This window comes from Mastigoproctus giganteus, chromosome 11 (genome assembly GCF_048544385.1).
Source record: "Mastigoproctus giganteus isolate SK-2022 chromosome 11, ASM4854438v1, whole genome shotgun sequence".
In the NCBI taxonomy this organism is placed as follows: Eukaryota; Metazoa; Arthropoda; class Arachnida; order Uropygi; family Thelyphonidae; genus Mastigoproctus; species Mastigoproctus giganteus.
The window spans coordinates 28,869,538-28,886,815 of NC_143585.1; the positions used below are offsets into that span (position 1 = coordinate 28,869,538).

General features: G+C 39.4%; 1 protein-coding gene across 3 annotated transcripts in view; it reads left to right on the plus strand.

The window, feature by feature from the left end:
- LOC150077842 (NPC intracellular cholesterol transporter 1-like) overlaps positions 1-17,278 on the plus strand; it is a 671,091-nt gene that overhangs the window by 259,860 nt on the left and 393,953 nt on the right. For all 3 annotated transcript variants that reach the window (XM_090384813.1, XM_090384814.1, XM_090384816.1), the window contains one exon: positions 15,680-15,740. In XM_090384813.1, the coding sequence (XP_090240939.1) occupies positions 15,680-15,740 (61 nt within the window). The remainder of the gene's footprint in view (positions 1-15,679; positions 15,741-17,278) is intronic.

Genomic DNA, 17,278 nt, shown 5'->3' on the forward strand with positions numbered 1-17,278 from the left:
ATTTGCATTGCTTCATCAGTTGGTCCCACTGTATAGAATTTAAAACTATCTGAGACTACTGTAATCACCTTTACAAAAGCAAAAACCCTTTCCTTTACCCTTGATGGTAGTTAAATCTCTAAATAAATCCAAAATCAATACCCTCTGGTCAATGCCACCTAGTTGTTCTTTTATCTTCATATTCTTAATACACGAATAATCACTGCTGGTAATCAGATCAAGTGTATTTCTCCCTCTTGTTGCCTCTATCATGCTGCACTAGAAAAGTCATCCAATTAATCCACAGAAGTCTTGCTGGTCTGAAAGACGAACTCACAATTTCCAGGAAATATCTGGAAAGTTAAAATCCCCCATTATGAGACATTCTAATTTACTGGCCCACTCTATTACAAGCCCCCCCCCCCCCTTCTATCCTGTCTGTCCTTTCTGTATACATTGTACTCCCCAAATTTAAATTGTGCATCTCTTATATCAGAGTGACACCATGCCTCTGTAATCCCAACAATGTCTGCATTTGATGTCTTTACTAGCACTTCAAATTTATTTACTGTACTCTTAACATTGGTGTACATGCAAGTATACATACACCTGTTCTTAATCTTAGTTACCTAACACAGCCCATGTATTTAATTGTTTCCTGATTACTCCCAGCAGTTATTGAAACTCAGCACCTTGCTAACAAGGCTGCTACTCTTTCCAATGGAAGCAGTGCAAGAGTCACTTTACCCTTCAAGTGGTTATTGTTAATCTATTAATCTGTGTATCCTTCAAAGCTAGCAGTTTTCTGACCCACCTAGCACTCTCTTGATAGTATAAGCAAATATTCTTGCACCCTTTCTATTTTTGTGTATCCCATCCCTGTAGAAGCACAGACCATTGCTGAGAATTTTCCCCATGAGCTTTGCACAATCTGTCTAGGGCCACTGAAATGAATGATTAAGATCTCATCATATACTCCCTCCTGTCGTATATGAGCAGAATTGCACGCCCTTTCAAATTTAATCCTAACTTGTGACTTTTTTTTTCGACTTTGACCTGTACTTTTTAAGCAAGTCTGTATATGTCCTACTCTTAATGTCATTAGTGCCAGTGTTTACAACGATATCATCTTTCATTCCCTTAAGAGATATCTGCTGTACAATGTCATCAACTTTTACCCCCAGAAGACGTAGCCTGGTCCTATTCCACCAATCCCTTTTGCACAATATATATTTCCTGTTTCCCCGACAATAGTCACTGACAACTAGATCTTGTGGGACAAGTGCAAGCTCTAGTGTTGATATGGGCAGCTGAGAGCTTGATACCCCCAATTTAATTTATTTGGTTGCATCCACTCAGTTCTTCAAGCTGTCACAAATGCCCATAACAATGCTGAGTTGCTATCTAATATCCTCACTGCTTACATTAAGCACACACAATGACTTCATCTTGGCAGTAACATGTCCCTTTCCTGATAGCTCTACAAACATCAAACAAACCATACATCTCGTCTTATAAGGCCGGGATTTGGAAGACAACCCCCCTCCTCTGTCTTTGCCAGAGCCCCAGCACTCCCACCAGCTTGAGCCCCTTTGCTTTGCTGCCCTGGTCTGTGGTATGATTTTCATTCAAATTTAGTATAATTAAAAATACTACACTAAACAAATATATCTGTTGATGTGTGGCAATTATACTATGAAATTTGTTATTAATTAATATATAATTAAAGTTTGAATGTTCTTATTGATACACCAGTTACACAGGAATAATACTACCACTCTACTAAGTTTGCATTATATATATATATATTAGGCTATACCATTACACTTGAAAGTTATAAATTATAATATATAACCAAATTATCCTAAGTGATTTGAACTTTAGAGCCTACCGATTTCCACAGTTAAAAAATATGAATTTCCCTACCACTCGCTCTATAATTAGCATTAGTAGAGGCATATCATGCAAGAAAGCAAGCTTATGCAGCATCAGCCGGAAAAAAAAACCAAAAAAAAAAACCCACTTCCATTTCACCCCTCCATTCGTTCGAAATATCTGTCCAGCTGAGCCTTAAATTTATTTAGGCTATCAACTTCCACAACAAGGGATGGCAGTCTGTTCCACCAACCAACTGCCCGCTGGCTAAAGGCAAATTTCCGCACATCTATCCTACATCTGTCTTTCCTCAATCTGAATATATGCCCTCTCAGGCGATTATTCTGAGCAAGAGGAAGAACTCCATCAGCATTTAGCATGCTCAAACCATTCAAGGCTTTATACACCTATCAGATCACCTCGCCGGTGTCTAGTCTCCACTGTAATTTGCAAAACTTAAGCCTTTCTTCGTAAGGGCAACCCTTTGTTCCATTCACTAGTCTTGTTGCCCTTCTCTTTATATAACTCTACATCCTTCTTGAAATGAGGATCTATCTAGTTATCTATCTATCTTGTTGCCCTTCTCTTCAGTAACTCTACATCCTTCTTGAAATGAGGCATCCACACTTTGAGTACTGTATACAGTACTCAAAGTGTGGCCTAACCATTGCCTTATACAAGGGAATAATCACCTCCTTATCCCTGCTAGAAACATTCCTGTATATCATTGACAAGACACAATGAGCTGCTCTTGCAGCCCGTCTGCACTGCTCAGAACTTCATATCTGTCTGCACAATTACCCCCAGGTCCTTTTCATTCTCTACCACTGTCAGTGTAGTACCACAGATTTGATACATTGCTCTGGGGTTGCTGTTTCCCATATGTAGTACTTTACATTTGTCAATGTTAAACTTCATTTGCCACCTCTCGGCCCATCTGCTCAACCTTTCCAGATCCTGTTGCAGCAGCATAGCATCAGTAGTGTCCTTAACAACCCTGCCAACCTTTGTATCGTCTGCAAACTTGGAATTAAGCTTGATATACCATCATCAATATCATTTATAAATACAGAAAACAATAATGGACCCAACACTGAACCCTGAGGGACTCCACTAATAACATTAGTCCATGATGAGCAGTGTCCATTGATTACCACTCTGTCTTCTTCCACTCAACCATCCCTTTATCCATAGCAGCAATTTGCCTGCAATGCCACACTGCTCCAATTTGCGCAGCAGTCTTCCATGTGCAACAGTATCAAAAGCCTTTCTAAGATACAAATATATAATATCAAAGTTATTCCCTGCATCCAGTTCTTTTGTGACTGCATCATAGTATCCAATCAAATTGGTCAGGCAAGACTTTCTCTTAACAAAACCATGCTGTGTCCGAGCTATAACTGAAGTCTTGTCTAGATGATACTGCAGTGCCTCCATTAATTTCCCTGGAACAGAAGTTAAACTAACAGGTCTATAATTACGTGTGTCATCCTTTGATCCTCCTTTGTGAATTGGGGTCACATTTGCACATCTCCAGTCTGAGTACTTCCCCTGAGTCCATGGAAGCTGTCATAATTATGGCTAAGGGTTTGCTTACTTCCTTTGCTGCCTCTTTTAATATAACTAGATAGATCCCATCCACCCCAGGTGCCTTTCTTGTGTTTATATTCAACAATTTCTCCTCCCCTTTACTTGTGGGGATGCTCCGACTACAACAGAAGAGGACGCATCATTGAACAACTGCTAGATAATCATAACCTCTTACTTCTTAACAGGGGTAACCACACCTACTTCCATTTTCCAACTCGGACCACCACAGCTGTAGATCTTACCATATGTACCCCTACACTTTACACAGCATTTAATTGGGAAGTTTTTGAGGATCCTCTTGGGAGTGATCATTATCCAGTAATTTCCACACTGGTCAGTGAATATCCATATCATACCAGCAGGACTCCTCGTTGGAAAATAGAAAAAGCTAATTGGGAAGCATTTAGGAGGAAAGCAGTTTTCAACACCAATATCATTGAGCAGGAAACAGTAGTTGTTGCACTAGCACATGTCACAGAAACCATGCAAAACGCAGGCAAGCTAACAATCCCTAAGACTTCATCGCGTTTTCCAAACTGTCCGAAAACATGGTGGAATGATGACTGCACTGAAACAAGAAAACAACAGAATAGGGCATGGAACAGTTTTCGCAGGTATCCCACAACAGAAAATTTGATTCAGTTCAAAAGAATGCGTGCCATAGCGCGATTTACCAGGAAGCAGAGTCGAAAAGCAGCATGGATAAAATTCACATCTACAATAAACAAAAAAACAAATGCACATATAGTCTGGAATAAAATAAGAAAAATGACAGGTAAATATAGAAATAGGCCATCACCAATACTGATCTGCAATGGAAATAGTTTGACTGAACCTACCGTTATTGCAAACACATTAGGCGAGACCTTCGCCAAAGTATCAGTGAAAGATTCATACTATCCAGAATTTCTGATCCAAAAAGAAAAAGCAGAAAAGCATAAGATCAAATTTAAATCAAAAGGTAATGAACCCTACAATCAACCATTCACAATAAACGAACTACACGAAGTTTTGTTCACAGCCAGGCCAAGTGCAGTAGGCCCAGACGATATACATTACGACATGATCAAGCACCTTAACAAGACTGAATTAGAAAATTTATTGAAACTGTATAACAGAATATTCCAAGAAAATGTATTTCCAAACACATGGTGCCATGCAATAGTACTAGCTTTCCCGAAACCTGACAAAGACCTGACAAATCCATGCAACTATCGACCAATAGCCCTCACCAGCTGTTTAGGAAAACTATTAGAAAAAATGATAAACAAAAGACTGATTTGGTATCTAGAGGAAAATAACATCTACACAAACACGCAATGTGGTTTTAGACATCAAAGATCTACTCTGGATCATCTAGTCAGGATAGAAGCCAACATCAGAAATGCATTCATCAGATCACAACATATGGTTACAGTATTTTTTGACATCGAAAAAGCTTACGATACCACTTGGAGATATGGGATCCTGCGAGATATGCACTATGCTGGACTGAGAGGCAATCTCCCTGTGTTTATCCAGAACTTCCTTATGAACAGAACCTTCCAAGTCAAAGTACAAACTTCTTTCTCTAAAATCTACCAACAAGGTGTTCCACAGGGCTCAGTCTTGAGCGCCACTTTGTTTGCCATAAAGATTAATTCGATCACAAATCAACTCCCTCCTTCGGTTTCACATGCACTTTATGTTGATGACTTTAGTATCTCTAGTCAGGCACAGAACATGAGAACTGTCGAGAGACAATTGCAATGCTCAATCAACAATATAAGTAAGTGGGCACTAGATAACGGTTTCAGACTGTCAACACAAAAAACAATGTTTACATTTTTGTCACAAAAGAAATCTCCATCCTGATCCCGAACTAAAATTAAAGGCAAAAATATACCAACGCAGCCGAAGGCAAAATTTCTCGGACTAATCTTAGATAAGAAACTCACATTCGTGGAGCATATCCGAGAGCTGCGTAAAAGCTGTACAAAACACATGAACATACTTAAAATCCTTTCGTCAACAGCATGGGGAGCAGACAGATATTCCTTACTAAACCTATACAAAGCACTAATTAGATCAAAATTGGACTATGGAGCCCCAGTTTACGATTCAGCACGGAAAACAGCTCTGAAATGGCTGGATCCAATTCATCACAATGCACTGCATATAGCTACTGGCGCTTATCGTACCTCTCCCATATATAGTCTCTATGCTGAAGCCAACGAACCACCTTTAACACTTAGGCGACAGCAACTCGCATTGTATTATACATTTAAAATAAAATCTATGCATGGACACCCTGCTTGGGAGACCCTCTTTGATCCACGATGCAGAAACATATCAGAATCGCCAACAAGCAAACCGACCCCTGGGAATTAGAATGCAAGACTTTCTGGCAGTACATAACCTTAATATAGACAAAATGGCACACATGCCAGTTCATACTCCTCCACCATGGGATTCGCATATCCCGATATGCGACTTCTTTCAGAAATGGAATAAAAAAGCGATACTGTCAACAATCTTCCAACAGTTACATGCAGAGCACAGAATTCAATTTCCTGACTATATTCCAATATACACAGATGGTTCAAAAACAGACACTTTAGTGGGAGCAGCAGCGGTATTCCCAGATATAACATTAACACAACAGCTACCGAAAGAGTGCAGTGTATACACAGCAGAATTATATGCAATACAAATAGCCTTAACTCATGTACAAGATAAGCATTACACGAGACGTGTAATATATACAGATTCTTTGAGTTCCTTACAATCCATGCAAAACATAGGTACATCCAAACACCCAATCCTTTGGCACATACGGCAAATATTAACTGACTGCGCCAAAAATGAACGGGATATTTTTTTCTGCTGGATCCCAGGACACACAGGGATTGCGGGAAACGAAGCAGCAGACAAGTCAGCCAAAGAAGCCGTACTACAGATCGGAGAGGATATATCAGTCCTGTATTCCGATTACAAGCCTGCGATATGGCGTATTTGCCAGTTGAAATGGCAAGAATCGTGGAATCAGCAAACTGCAAACAAATTATACCAAATAAAGCCGAATATTGAAAACTGGATTTCTAGCAGTCGAAGGTCGAGAAAAGAAGAAACAGCACTCACCAGGCTAAGAATCGGCCATACCCATCTTACGCACTCATTTTTGTTGCGAGCAGAGGAACCACCACGATGCCAGACTTGTGACACCGTTCAATCAGTAAAACACATATTAATAGACTGTGCTACATATACAAATGAACGTAAACAAGTCTTCAAAGATATTTATGAGACACATGACGCCATTACACTAACAGATCTCTTGAAAAATAAACATGACTGCACAGATGTTTTCAACTTTCTTAAAGCTATCAATTTATACCACCTCCTCTAAGGAAGTGAATATAAGCAACAGACTAACACAAGAACGTATAAATCAGGTTAAAATGAACAATTGAAATCGAAAGTAAACACCCTTGAAACACATCACACCGTATGAACTGGCGCATTATGACCCCCGTAGTCCATGCGCCATTAAACCTCAATACAAACAAACAAACAAACCTCCCCTTTACTCTCAGTTATTACAAGATTATCTAGCTTACTGCCAGAGTTGAATACACCTCTGGCATTCCCCTCACTGAATAACTCCTCATGTGTGAATGTCGATGTAAAATATTCATTTAGTTTGTAGCTACCTGAGCAGGATCATCAACAGTTGAACCATCGATATCAAGTAGACCAATCTGATTCATCCACTTCCTTCTAGAGTTTACATAAGTAAAGAACTCTTTGCTGTTTTTCTTTGCATCCTTTTCCTCCATAGCCAGGTGGGCAGAAGCAGCAGCGCGTAACACGCGCTTCTTGATTAGACCAGGGTTCGAGCCGGTGCCCACCAAATACGGAGGATGCGGAAAGGTCAGGGAATGACCACTGCATATCCCCAGAGCAATATGGCCTTAGTTGCTAATGCTCCTAAAAACCAAATAGCCAACAAACCTTTGCCAAAGATTTCTCGTAATCTGCCATCGCCTGCCTAACCTCCTTTGTAACTTGGTTACAGATCAGCTTATATCTATCATGGGCTTCTATGTCACATGTTAATTTATATGTACAGGTGGGAAGGAGCAGCAGTGCGTAGCACACGCTTCTTGATTAGACCGGGGTTCGAGCCCGTCACCACCAAATACGGAGGATGCGGAAAGGTCAGGGAATGACCACTGCATATCCCGGAGCAATATGGCCTTAGTTACTAATGCTCCTAAAAACACTAAATAACAATAACAATTTATATGTATCCCATGCATTTTTTTCTTCTCTGTCATATGTCTCATTAGTTCATCTGACCTAAACCATTTTGACCTAAACCTTGAACAATATATCTTAGTTGGTATGTAAAGCCTAGTAGCTTCCAAGATAAGTTTTTTGAATGCTTCCCATTTTGAATTTGATGTTGGTAACATCATCAGTTGGTCCCACAGTATAGAATTTAAATACTGTCTCAGACCACCGTAGTTGCCTTTACGAAAGCAATAACCGTTCCCTTTACCCCTGATAGTAGTTACCTCTTTGAGTAAATCCCACTTCAGCACACTGTAATCACTGCCACCTAGTGGTTCCTTTTTCATGCAGATTCTTAATGCATGAAGAATCACTACTGATAATCAGATCAAGAGTATTACTCCCTCTAGTTGCCTCCCGAACATGCTGATGTAGAAAACAATCATCCAATAAATCCACAAAAGCCTTGCTAGTGTGTGAGTGACCAACCAACAAATTCCAGTCAATATCTGGGAAATTAAAATCCCCCATTATAGGACTCTCTGATTTACTGGCCCAATCTATTTCCCTGTACAGTTTCTTATTATACTCATCAGAGTCATTAGGCCTATAGCACACTCCTACTCTCAACACACTCAAGCAAATCTACATCCTTCCTTAAATTAGGCCTCCTGACCTGTACGCAGTACTGAAGGTGTGGCCTGACCATTGCCTTATACAAAGGGACAATCACCTCCTTTTCCCTGCTAGCAAAATTCCTGTATATCATTGACAAAACCCCATGACCTGCCCTGGCAGCCTGTCTGCATTGCTCAGAAAACTTCATATCTGACTGCACAATTACTCCCAGGTCTTTTTCATTTTCTACCATCACAGTTGTTACCACAAAGTTGGTACATTTCTCTGGGATTACTTCTATCCATATGTAGTACTTTGCATTTGTCAATGTTAAACTTCAGTTGCTACTTCTTAGCCCATCTGCCCAAATTTTCTTGATCCTGTTGCAGTAGCACACTAATTCACCTAATTGGGTCAATGTGCACTCTCTTGCCATTTACCTCGATTACAGGGTATATGCCATTCAACTTCTGGTTGTACTTGCCTCTAGGTTCAAAGTGTTTTCTTAATAAATAACCTTCTAAAATTAATATTTCTAAATTCATACTACCCAGCTTCACACAGTTTCTCCTCACTGCAAAGGTTCTTTCCTCTGTAAGTAATGATGAACAATACTTTTTCAATTAATCTCTAACAACATTTGGGTTATCTCAGGCTTTCCTGCACAAGGATCTTACCTGATTAATTTTTTCTCTTTATTTACATGTGAAACTCCTGGTTTCATTATTTATCTGTCTGTGCATCTTCTTTGTGCTATATTTTCTTGATGGTATATGTGCATTCATTGCTTCTGTGACTAAGGGTATATCATAATACTAATGAATTGTGCTCTGCTTGCTGTCTCTCGGGGTGCCTCCATAGCCAGGTGGGAAGTAACAGCAGTGCGTAGCACACGCTTCTTGATTAGACCGGGGTTCGAGCCTGTCACCACCAAATACGGAGGATGCGGAAAGGTCAGGGAATGACCACTGCATATCCTGGAGCAATATGGCCTTAGTTGCTAATGCTCCTAAAAACCAAATAACTAACAATAACAGGCTTGCTGTCTCTCCATTTGATAGAGGCCATTTAGCACCCTTAAGTTGTCAACCTCCTTTTCTAAAAACTCATTCCTTTGCATTTAGCAAATGCTACCTCTCTTTTCATCCAGTGTGGGAACTCTCTGATCACTTGCTACTAATTATTTCTGCCCTGTCATCCTATGATGTTATCTGGTTCCATTGGTTGATTGATCATCAGGTCTTTTCTCTAGTACATTCTCTAGCATGCTGATATGAATTTTTAAATCATCTAGTTGATTTAGAAATTATTTCCCATGTAATTGGCTTTCTACTTGCTCCAGTTGATCAGGGCAATTAAAATCTCCCATAATAAGACAGTCACACCTGCTCACCCATTAAATTTGCATGTAGAGGCTCTCATCATAATGTTCAGTCTTGTGGTCTGTAGATTACATCCACTCTCATTATCTTTGCTTCCAAGTAACTTACAACACACAGATTCCGTACTAGCATGCATTAACTTTTGAATCCGTAAAAGCTTTTCTTGTGCTCAGGCTGCTTTTGTTCAGAAGCATGGCCCACCATCCCTTCTATCTTCCATATCCTTCCTAAATACAGTTGTACATGTATAGCAGAACTTAGCATATCCTTTTCTTGTATAATGATGTGAAAGAGGTGTTTATTACAGAATTTATAGTAGGGCTTTAAGCACACTGATTTCTATGTGAAACAGGTATTTCTTTATCCCAGAGTGATTAAATAAGTGTTTGAAGGATCTTAACAAAATAGTTGTGTTGTCAGAAACGTATACTAGATTTATTACCTTGTTCCAGTAAAGGCCAAAGGATGAAAGGAAGCTAGACTTTTGCAGCACCAGAGGAGGAGGGAGGGGAAAGTGCTGCCTATACTGTTGTATTCCTTCTAGTCTTGCTTGTGTTATTTCTAGATGGTACTGCTTCAGCTGCTCCATAAAATCCATCAGACTCTCAACCACCCAGACAGGCCTTTTATTCCACTGGTCAACAATATGCTGACCAAACAACCTTCCTGAGGTGCGGGCGTTAGTTTTCCCTGGTACATTTATATTCCCTTGGTTTTTCTGTGCCCAACTTCACTGTGAAAATTAAATTCCTGTCATTCAGTTCTCCCCTCCCAAATGCCTTATTCACTTTAATCACATGTCCCTTAGGATTCCTTACACACCTCAAGCAGATTCCCCCCCCCCAAATGCTTTGTTTAAGCTATATAACCCACATCTTTGTTATCTCTCCCTTGTATGGATGTGCCTTTGCTCATCACCAGATTAGTTGCCTGTCTTAGGACCCTTTCTGGTAGCTTGTCTTTGTTAAATGCATCCTCTAAACCTGAAAAAAAAATTCTAGTTTGTCTTATCACTGGCTTTTAAAACTATAATCTGTTTCTCCCTACAGACAATAAATCATTGATAAGATATCATGTACCTTCCTGACTGTCTGCCTACTTGCAATGCATGTGAACCTTCATGTCTGATTGTATTGAGACACAAGTTTCTCTTTTCTCATTTGCAGTTTTTAGTTTATCCCTCCCCCATTTAGCATTTAGTAATAACCATACTGTGCAAGAAAGCTACAGGCTTTTTCTGCACTGGCTGAGGAGGGGGAAAAAAAAAAAGTAGATAGCAAAATGAAAATTATTTGCTTCACTCCTGATATAGGTAACTGTCCAGTTGACCTTTGAATTTATTCAAACTGTCAGCCTCAGCTTCCTGTGAAGACAACCTGTTCAGCAATAATTGACTCACTGGCTAAAATAAAACTAAGTTATTAGATTATTTCCCAATTACTGGTGCTGGTTCTCTTACAGAACATGGTTACTTGGGCTTATTACATACACTGTATGTGTATGTAATAAGCCTGATTGTAGTTGAACATAATGCCACAGAATATACTATTGTGTGTGCACTACCTGACAAGAGTGAGGAAATTAATGGAAGTTTAGCATTTTGTTAGATGAATTTTGAGTATTTGAAGAAAATGATAATTGCTCTTGAAGGAATTAAATTGGGTGGCTGATCAAGTGCTCATCTGCCCACTTTAACATTAGAACCTCATGCATATGATTGCACAACAGATCACTGTGGGCAGAATGCACTGATCCCAAAGGAGGTAGTTATTCTTGGTAACTCTGTTGGCAGGGAAACAGTGAATATCTTGTATAATACAGATGTGAAGAGAAAAATAGCAATTCATCATGTATCAAGAATCTTCAATTATAGGGACTATCGCATGGCAGTGATTGTAAGATATGAGATCTATTTAAAGAATTAGCTACTACTAAATGTAAAGAATTTTTTGTTTTTTCAAAGACATTTTTAAACACTTTTCAGTGGGCCGACTAACTAATGTTATTGCAAAATGTAAATGCTAACTGTGGAGTGTTCAGAGAAATAATCATAAAGACCACTAAGAGATTTTATTCGAGGTTTAGACCAAAATGGTGTTAAAAACTGATGAGCTTAAGTGACAGACAAAAAGTGCACTGCGTGCATGTGCACTTTTCAGTGAATACAGTCCTATATACCCACTTATTACGCCCAACGTGGCCACCTGTACGTGGCAAGGGGACCTCCCAGTGATGCTGCTGGCCTTCCAGATTAGCAACACTGGGATCTAACACCCATATCTTGGTTTCAGGGTTATATTATTGGAATCCGGTATGTGCAGCCATTCACCGTGATCTGCGGAAACTCAGAAAAGGAGATCCTAGTGGTTGAAGGGCCCAGCTTGAATACAAGACGTTGAACTGCCTCGGACTGCCCCGACTGGGATCAATCAGTGGGTTGTTCTTACTGCTAGGGTCAACTGTGTTCCAATAAATCTCCCTCCTTTTGGTCCTGGGACGGGATCAAGGCTTATTGGAAACATGGGTATGATGCTCCTAAGTGAACTTCATCCCATTCGTGTATGCAGTACCTGCTAGTTACCGAGTGGGCATCCCCTTGTAGGGCTCCATGGTGGATAAGGTACTTAGAGCATCCATAATTTTTATTTTACTCCTATGAGTAATATAAATCCTTTCTTCTGGGGCCTCAACATGGGCCCCTACCCAATAGATCAAATGATAATGACACCAATTTTGTTAAAAGAGCCAGAACTGAGGATAAAACACCATTTGTGACACCACTCTTCCTTGCTCTCCATTCCACCAGAGAGCAGTCAATCACGAAGATGTCGCTTTTTCATTCAGAAAGGATTAGAAGGGTTGGCAGGATTACCTAAATCTGTAAAACGGCTGCATTCTGACAACCTGTTAGTTGAAGCTACAAGCTGAAAAAATCCTGAAAGCCACATCAATAGGTGATACGATGTGGTGCGAAAAACCCCGAGAGCAAGGAATGTTCAGCTTCCAAATTTCTGCCTACTTTAGAGTATACCAGCGGTGGAAGGATGAAAAAAAATTCAAAAACTAAAAACAGAGCTGAATATCTGTTATCAAGAGGCCAGGAAATGTATCCAACCAATAAATAGCAGGAAGCCTTCATACCCAGAATGTTTCTGCAAAGTGCACTATTTGATACACAAACTGTGATGACTATACCACCAAAAGAGTCACTTATTGTGATGGAATGCTTTTTATTGTTTTCACAAAAGCCCACCCAAAAAACAGTCATCTGCCACTCCTATATCCATACTGCCTAGTGCTCCATCACTATCAAAACTGAGTGGTAAAGAAAAGCTACAGATATCACAAGAGCCACCTGCAGTACAAGAAACAATGGATGTAGAGGATAAGGAGGTACTAGACGACTCAGTCCTGGAACTCTTTGCAGAAGAAGATATGGACATGGCAATGTCCTTTCTTCCCAAAGAAAGAAAGCTGTGACCGAGAAAACCAAGCCCTCAGCCCTTTGGAAGCCACTGGATGGACCCAACAAAACTAATGGGTACATTAAAATTTCTACAATGGAACTGTTGCGGATTCTACCAAAATAGTTAAGACATCAAGGCCCTCCTGAGTTAGCATGAACCAACTTGCTTTTGCTTACTGGAGATGTATTTAAAGGTCAGTGAGGGCCCTTAAGTAACTGTTCAAATATTCGAAAAGACAGTCAGGGATGGACTTGCCCATGAAGGAGTTGCCATCCTTGTGGGTAACCACACCCAATTTCAAGCTATGCCACTTACTACCAACCTAGAGGCTGTAGCAGCTCGTCTTACAGTAGGGTTCCTCTTAACTGTCTGCTCCATCTATTTTCCACCTGGAAACATCTCCCATACAGATCTTGAAGATCTCATTAAGCAACTGCCACCCCCTTTTCTATTATTAGGGCACTTCGATGGATATAATACTCTGTGGGGTAGTTCTGACATCAATAGAAGGGGTGGATTATAGAGTATGCTTGAAAACAACGATCTGGCCTGTCTAGATGTTGGTTCTAACCTCCTTTTCCACACTTCTATCCATACCTTTTCTGCTATAGATCTTTCTATATGCTTCCCTTCACTTCTGCCTCTCTGTACATGGGAATGTACACTTTTTATGGTAGTGAACACTTCCCTGTGTTATCAACCATTTCTAATGGGAGACGTGTTGATGATTAAGCTTCACACCAGCCAGAAGATAAATAAATCCAATACTGTAACTAGAAACACTTTATTTACAATAAAATAAATATAAAATAGATATATATTTACAATAAAAATAACACTGATAAAATATACTAAAAACCTAGACATTAAAAGCGATAAAATTTGCTGTAGGTTTCGGAGACAACAGTCTCCTTCCTCAGCAGCATATGTTTACTGTGCGACACATGCTTAAATAGCAGATCCACGGCACTTATCACATGGTTCCACGGTTGGATTTTTTTTTTTTTTTTTTTTGATCATGCACATGGGTTCTGGGATCGTAAATAGGCTTGAGAGCTTATGTATTGGGGCAGCTAGCAATACTATTAATAGGAATAGGGGTGTACGTCTACACCCCCCTCCTGGAAACAGTCATTCTCGGACGTGATGAACGATTTCAGCTAGCACGCTCCCGAGCCATTTCTGGTCCCGGTGCGCAAATGGAAATTCCAACTGTGGAACCATGTGATGTGTGCCGTGGATCTGCTATTTAAGGATGTGCCGCACAGTAGACATATGCTGCTGAGGAAGGAGACTGCTGCCTCTGAAAGCTACAGCAAATTTTATCGCTTTTAATTTCTAGGTTTTTAGTATATTTTATCAGTGTTATTTTTATTGTAAATATATATCTATTTTATACTATTTTATTGTAAATAAAGTGTTTTTAGTTACAGTATTGGATTTATTTATCTTCTGGCTGGTTTGAAGCTTAATCATCAACATGAATTGTCCCAGCCTTGTAGGCCTATTTAGAGATATCCTAATGGGAGACAGTGGCACCAGTCGAGGATACCACGTTGGAAAATTGATCACACCGACTGGAATGCCTTTAGACATCTGACAACGTTCAATACTACTAGTCAGCTAGGGGACCAATTAATGAGGCAGTAAAGCACATTGCAGAAATTATCACACAAGCAGTGTGTGGCAGTTGCAATCCCAAGGATATTGTTCCGGTTTCCACACTTTCCAAAACCATGGTGGAATGGAGAATGCAGCTGCTAGAAAGGCTCAAAACAAGGCATGGGGAATATTTCATTGTTACTGCACCACAGATAATTTAATAGCCTTCAAATGTGCACGTGCCAAAGCATGTTAATGCCAGAGCCAAAAGGAATCTTGAATTCAATTTGCATCTTATCTAGCATGGGCTGCCAATCCTAAAGCCATCTGGGAACCGAATACACTTCGCACCCTTCATCAATCTTGGAACATAATGGATATACAATTGCAGACCTAATTGCAAATAATCTCAGGGAGACATTCACTAAAGTTTCTTCAGAAATATCGTAAGCCCCCCCCCCCATATGCTCAAATAAAAATGAGAAAAACATCACCTGAAGCTGTCTTCTAACAATTGCGAGGACTACAATCAACCCTTTGCACTCTCACTATCCAAGGTGAGTGTTGTTGGTCCAGACTACATCCATTATGAGATGATTAAACACCTTTCATCAGAATCTATATTGAAGAGACATTTCCGGACTCATGGCAACTGTCGTTGCCTTTAAAAAAATTATCAAAAAATTATTAAAAAGCATTGGCCAGTGCATTCTTCCTTTTTTATCCATGCTTCAATTTGACATTGTTTGGTTTGTTTATCCAAAAACAAGCTGTCTCCAAGTTCTGAGGTTGCTGGTTTTTAGAATTTAAGAAATAATTAAATAATTTTATAACTTATGACTTTGGTTGGTGTCAATAATAAATATTTAAATTTTTTTTTTCTCTCTTCAGGTTTATTGAATTTTTGAAGAACTTTTCAAGTCCAGATATGACTGTATCATTTAAGGCAGAAGTGAGTACTATTGACATCCTTCTAAATTAAGGGTTTATATTGAAAAGAAAAAATAAGTCTTTCTACTTTTGTGAATAAAGTAGAAAGACTGAATTCAGTCTTTATGAGATCATAAAGACTGAATTCAGAATGAGATCAACTTTTATGAGATCTAATTTTCTAAAATATGTAATTTCAACACTTCCTTATAACTGATCTAATTTTTAAAGCAGCATGCGTGTGTTCTGAACAGCAATATGTTGTTGTTGTTTGGTTTTTAGGAGCATTAGCAACTAAGGCTATAGTGCTGCGCCTTCCCACCTGGCTACGGAGGTGCCCTTGAACAGCAGTATATGTTTACTTTTAAGTAGTAAACATATACTGTTACAAACAGTATATGTTTACTACATATACGTTACAAACACTTAAAGGTTACCCTTATATAAACATTAAAACAAATCTTTATTGAATAAGCAATTTTTAGTCAAAACAGCATAAAAGTGAGAGAAACATTTAACACAAGGATTTATTCAAATATACAAAATCTAGAATTTGTTGATTTTTGGCAGTGTTACATATATCCTATAGAATTAGTACGTCAATTTTTTAACAAAATAAGAATAAATAAGCAAAATCTGCTGATTAGCAATATAAACAAAATATTGTACCTTCCTTTGTAGAAATTATTCACCAATTTTCAAAATTCATTAGCATTAGTAGAGGAATTTGATGCAAGAAAGCAAGCTTATGCAGCATCAGCCAAAAAAAAAATAAAGTAAAATAAATAAATAAAAAAATAACCACTTCCACTTCACCCCTCTGTTCGTTCGAAATACCTGTCCAGCTGAGCCTTAAACTTATTTAAGCTATCAACTTCCACGACAAGGGATGGACGTCTGTTCCACCTACCAACCACCCGCTGGCTAAAGGCAAATTTCCGCACATCTATCCTACATCTGTCTTTCCTCAATTTGAATTTATGCCCTCTCAGGTGATTATTCTGAGCAAGAGGAAGAATTCAAGGCTTTATACACCTCTATCAGATCACCTCGCTGGCGCCTAGTCTCCAGACACTGTAATTTGCAAAACTTAAGCCTTTCTTCGTAAGAGCACCCCTTTGTTCCATTCACTAATCTTGTTGCCCTTCTCTGTACTCGTTCCAGCTGCTCTACATCCTTCTTAAAATGAGCCTCCAGGCCTGTATACAGTACTCTAGGTGTGGCCTGACCATTGCCTTATACAAGGGAATAATCACCTCCTTATCCCTGCTAGAAAAATTCATATATATCATTGACAATACACCATGAGCTACTCTTGCAGCCCATCTGCACTGCTCAGAGAACTTCATATCTGCCTGCACAACCACCCCCAGGTCCCTTTCATTCTCTACCACTGTCAGTGTAGTACCACAGAGTTGATACGTTGCTCTGGGGTTGCTGTTTCCCATATATAGTACTTTACATTTGTCAATGTTAAACTTCATTTGCCACCTCTCAGCCCATCTGCTCAACCTTTCCAGATCCTGTTGCAGCAGCATAGTGTCAGTAGTGTCCTTGACA